This window comes from Apium graveolens, chromosome 11, assembly GCF_009905375.1.
Source record: "Apium graveolens cultivar Ventura chromosome 11, ASM990537v1, whole genome shotgun sequence".
In the NCBI taxonomy this organism is placed as follows: domain Eukaryota; kingdom Viridiplantae; phylum Streptophyta; class Magnoliopsida; order Apiales; family Apiaceae; genus Apium; species Apium graveolens.
This window is the reverse complement of record NC_133657.1, coordinates 51,788,992-51,794,526: the sequence shown is the minus strand read 5'-3', so window position 1 is coordinate 51,794,526 and position 5,535 is coordinate 51,788,992. Positions and strand designations below refer to the sequence as shown.

At 31.9% G+C, this 5,535-nt stretch overlaps 1 protein-coding gene across 1 annotated transcript; it reads left to right on the top strand.

Annotated features, from left to right (window-relative positions):
* The first annotated feature begins 1,514 nt into the window (after positions 1-1,514).
* Positions 1,515-3,262, top strand: LOC141696742 (protein SRG1-like). The gene is made up of 4 exons (XM_074500873.1): positions 1,515-1,806; positions 1,979-2,226; positions 2,431-2,755; positions 2,845-3,262. Exons 1-4 carry the CDS (start codon positions 1,564-1,566, stop codon positions 3,085-3,087), a joined length of 1,059 nt encoding a protein of 352 aa, XP_074356974.1. The 5' UTR covers positions 1,515-1,563; the 3' UTR covers positions 3,088-3,262.
* Positions 3,263-5,535: the final 2,273 nt, after the last annotated feature.

The following is a 5,535-nucleotide window of genomic DNA, read 5'->3' as shown; positions in this document are numbered from 1 at the left end:
TTTAAGGAAGACCAATTTAAAGAAGACTGGTTCACACTAGTAAACGATAAAGGCTGTATCATGTTTTTTCACCTAATTAACTTTACCTTCATATCTCCTTGCTACGTGCTACTGGTGAAGGTTTATACAAATCGTTGATGCAATTTGTGCATGCTACCTGCTCCTAAAATATGTTGCCAATCCTAAACATCTTAAGCTAACAAAGTTTGGTGCCTGTTTAGAAAATTTTAAAATAAATAAGTTATGACTTAAAATAAATAAGTAATTTATAAATGTTAAGTAAATAAATATTTAACATGAAAAAATACGCCGTTACTAATATTCAATCTATCAATTTATAAATTATAAATTTAAAATATAAGTTGGGTCGACTATTGACTTATAAGTGAATAAGTTATTTTTTAAGTAAATACCAAACAGGCTCTCCATTTCCTTCGGCGAGCACGTTTAACATTAGAAAAATTATTATATTATATTTAGTAAATTAACAATTTTTCTTGTATCAATAGAAATCTCAGACTTAAATTTTTATTTGATTTAAAATATAAAATTATATTATTTGATACAAGAATAGCAATTGAAAGCGATTTCGAATGGTAACAGATTAATATATACACAAAATAACTGTGTGAAAAATAGAATTAATGTATTATTAGAGAGACTGGGTTCAAGGGCGGTACAATTTTGACCTCATAGTTGATAAGTCATTTAAAAATTAATATCAGATACAGTTTATAATTTATTTATTTTTTTTGCCAAAATACAGTTTATAAATTAATAAAAATATTCAAAGAAAGGAGAACGAACAGGAATGCCCGAGGTATAAAGGAGTAAAGCGAATTTCTATAAAAGACCCGAGTAGAGCCAAAGGCCTGTATTCGATTCTGATAAATGGCTGGGGCTCGAAAAATATTAGATAAGTTCGAACTCTGTTTTGAAACTTAAATCAATTTTATTAAATATTAAAAAAAACTTGAATGTGATAAGTTCAGATCCGTTAAATATGTAAAAAAATATATAGGTACTGAATATGTACATAATTAAATATATGAAACATAAAATAATTAAAATAATATAAGCTTCGTTAGGCTCACTAGTCTGGGAACGGTGAAATTTTGGGAACCCAGTAATTAATAATTTGAAGTTTAAGTTCGGATTAATAAAATATTTGAGTAGTTCGAGTTCAAGCTCATCTCAATTATTATTAAGTTAAATTCGAATAATTTAGAAGTCGAGACCTTGCAAGTTTTTGGCTCATTTATATCCCTTATAAAAAAATCACATATCAGGAAAAATAATTTCTTGAATGCCAATTAATAATAAAAGAATGTTTAAGTTAAATATAGAGACTAGAGTTAACTTTATCTAATTAAAACCAAAACAAACACCTTTCAGAAAGAAAAAAAAAAACCAAAACAAAGCACCTTTTTAAACTTGCTCATTTTAGTCGGGAACTTCCAACTAACGAATCTAGATGCTAGTACCAAATATATGTATAAATAGCTAAGCAAGTTACATTCGTTTCATATGATCTAAGAGAGGAACATTTAATTTGCAAAGAAAATGGAAAATGGTGCAGTTTTATTAGGGGGGTCTCTCCCAGTACCTTCTGTCCAAGAACTGGCTAAGAAGAAGCAATTAAAGGCAGTTCCATCCCGATATGTACGTACCGATCAAGATCCCATCATTTCCGATTCTAAAATTGCTCTTCAGATCCCAGTAGTCGATTTGGAACGCTTAGTTTCTGGAGATTTAGACATGTCACAAAAATTTGACTCTGCGTGTAGAGAATGGGGTTTCTTCCAGGTATATTTTATGTTACTTTTAATAAGTTCATTATAGCCGAGGTATGCTAGCCCCTCCTTGATTCCTTCACAGTTTATAATCATGTAAATGTGTAAGAGTGGAATTTAGGTGTGCAGGGTGCAATTTACTCTACATATAATGATGCTTAAAACATAGTTAAATGTATTTGCAGCTGACTAACCATGGGGTGCGCACTGATTTACTTGATAAAATGATGGAAGCCACGCAAGAGTTCTTCAAAATGCCACTCGAGGAGAAGAAAAAGTTTCCGCAAGAGGCAGGAGATCTCGAGGGATATGGACAAGCTTTTGTAGTCTCTGAGGACCAGAAGCTTGAATGGGCTGACCTATTTTACGTGTGCACTCTTCCACTTCGTTACAGAAAGGCACACTTGTTTAACAAACTTCCACTCAATTACAGGTCACATACCATTCCTCTCTATGTATGCAAATTTGCATAAACTCTGTGTTAGTGAATCATAACTCGCCAAGTTCCTTTACAGCTTTATTGAATCTCATTCTAATCCAATGACAATAAACAAGTTTGTGGTGTGCATATAGTATACATTAAGATTTATATTTCTATTTCCATTAAGATTTATTTTGTATTTCCAAAAATGTGCAGACTTGCCCTGGAGGCTTACAGCGCAGAACTAAAAACCATTGCTATGAAACTTGTCAACTCAATGGCAAAATGTTTGAAAGTGGATCCTCAGGAAATGATAGCCCTGTTTGAAGACAGTTATCAAACAGTCAGGACTAATTACTATCCTCCATGTCCAGAACCAGATAAAGTTATTGGCCTAGCACCGCACTCGGATGCTGTTGGCCTTACAATTCTCCTTCAGCTTTCTGAAACGCCAGGTCTGCAAGTTCGGAAGGATGGCTCATGGATTACAGCTAAACCAGATCCTTATGCTTTTATCGTCAACATTGGAGACATTTTGGAGGTACTAATCAGTTACCACTTTGTAAATCATATATTCATATGTCACGTACTTCAATCCATGATTAATGATTTGTTTGGTTAAATATGTAGATTATAACTAATGGAAACTACCGTAGCATTGAGCATAGAGCAATCTGTAACTCGGAGGAGGAAAGGATCTCGATTGTTACCTTTTTAAGCCCCTTGATGGACTGCGAGTTTGGGCCTGCACCTAGCCTTCTTGCAAACGGAGTTCGAGCACAATTTCTAAGAACTACGACTGCAAATTACTACAGGGGAGTATATGCTCGGGAGCTTGGTGGGAAGAGTTATTTGGACACAGTTAGACTATAAATCATGTTATTATCGAATAAATGTTTTCAGTTCAATAAGTCAAATCTGTTGCTCAACAAGATTGGATTTACGAGAAGATATTAGGCCTATTTCATAAATAAATGTATTCGTCTACTAATCATTTATAACTAGTTTTGTACCACCTGCATACCCTAAATTATGGAAATTGAAACTATCTTCTTGTAATTATTTATTGTTGACAATATATTTATATTATTATTTAATTAATAAATAATTTATTTGTTTATATATATGAACACTAGTGATTAATATATACTTGCAATTGTGCACTCACAATATATAATAAATTATGGTATTATACATTTGTTGTCACTTCATTATTAAATAGTATTTATAATATGTAATTAGTGCTTAAAAAGTAAAATAAATAACAAGTGAATATGTGTGCATGATGTATATCAATCACTCTAAATTTAAAATAATTATTAATTTATTTTTTAATTATTTAATTTTTTTATTTGTTAGAAGTTTGATTAATGAGTCATCTTATATAGGCAACTGGCGTCAGTACTTTAAGTTTATTCACTAAATGACATATGATATTCTCCATTCCAATAACTTTCTTAATTTTTTCTTTAACATAATTCCTTTTTGAATCTCTCAGTCTAACAACGATGTTAACAACCTGTGAGACGGTGGGAATATATGATATATGTGATAGAATGATTAATAGTGAATTATAAATCTTACATATCGGTCTAAATAGTTTATTTTATTTTTTATTTTATTGAATTTAATATAATATTTCGTCATTTCATTATGTTGGAGGGCGATGTTAGATTGATGACAAATAAGAATATACGAGTATGTATATGTGAGTGTGTGTATGTCGTTGTACTAATTTATATATGTATATATTAATTGTATGCATATATCTATGTATGTAAGCACATATTAATTATACAATAATTGATAATTTTTAATAAATGAATGACGAGTTGAATTAAATATTATATAGATATTAATGTAGGCTATAATTGTCATATGATTAATTTTCTAAACAAACCCCTCTAACGATGTTAACAACCTATGGGACGATGAGAGTAATGGTATATGTCACATAATTATTAATAGTGAAGTATAAATTTTACATATGTGTATAAATAGTTTAGTTTATTTTTATTTCATACTCCCTCCGTCCCGGCCAATTGTTTACTTTTGGTTTGGGCACGGAGGTTAAGAAATATGTATAAAGTAGTGAAAAAGAGAAAGAAAAGTGAGTGAAGTGGCGGGACCCATTGATTTTTAATGTATAAAAAGGAGATAGTGGAGTAAAAGTAGTGTGAAAATGGAAAAAAAAGTGGGAAAGTAGTGGGACCCATTTACTATTTTTGGTAAGTTTTGAAATGTAAAGAATTGGATGGGACATCCCAAAAAGGAAAGTGTAAAGAAATGGTTGGGACAGAGGGGGTATAATTTAATATAATATTTGGCCATTTCATTGTGTTGGAGGACACTGTTAAATTGATGACAAATAAGAATATATGAGTACATATCTATGTATATGTATGTGTATATGTGTTTATATGTGTGTGTATGTGTATATATGTACGTGTGTATGTATGCATGCATCTATGTATGTATATATGTATGTATGTATGTATGTATGCATGCATGCATATATGTATGTATGCATGCATGCATGTATGTATGTATGTATGTTGGTATGTATGTATATATGTATGTATGTATGTATGTATGTGTTCTGGAATAAAAACTAGTGTGTGTTAGTAATTAATGTTAGGGTTTGTGAGTTTCGAGTTTTAATGGCTATGCTCGCAGTGGGGATTAGTTGTCCTCGCAAGATGCCTATGTCTGTATTATAGAGAATCAAGCCAAAAATGTAATTTTAGGTTGAGAGGTAGAACCCTTTATATAGAGATGAGTCTATGGTTAAAATTGTGTTGGTACACTTGGTGGACAAGTCTCCTACTTAGATGGTAGTTAGGACTCCAGTAAGAGAAGGAATTCCAAATCCTTCCTTGTAGGAAGTTGTGTTCATTTTGGACACATGTCTCGGTTCATTCAGCCGTATTGGTCTTAATTCGTGAACAACTCATGTTAGTGGACTTGACGACTCCTGTTAGTCGGCCTTGACCGCTTAGGCCGTCTCTAGTCTGTTACGAACCTAGACCAGTCTGGTCTGTATTGGGCTTTCGACAAAAATTCTACACGTAATTAATGTGGCATTTAATATATCTTTATGATGTATTTTTATCCATATTATTTGTCCCCAAATTCCGGAGAAAACTCTCGGGTTTCTGTGAAAGTTATAATAGCCTATTCGTAACTCAGGGTACTTGCAGCCTTTCTCGGGTATCGGTCCTTCATGGGTATAGTCGTTTTATCGTAAAGTATGGAGTGACCTATGTTGAAAATCTCACTAACAAATATAGCAACATAGAAGCAAGTGTATAAAGAATTTAA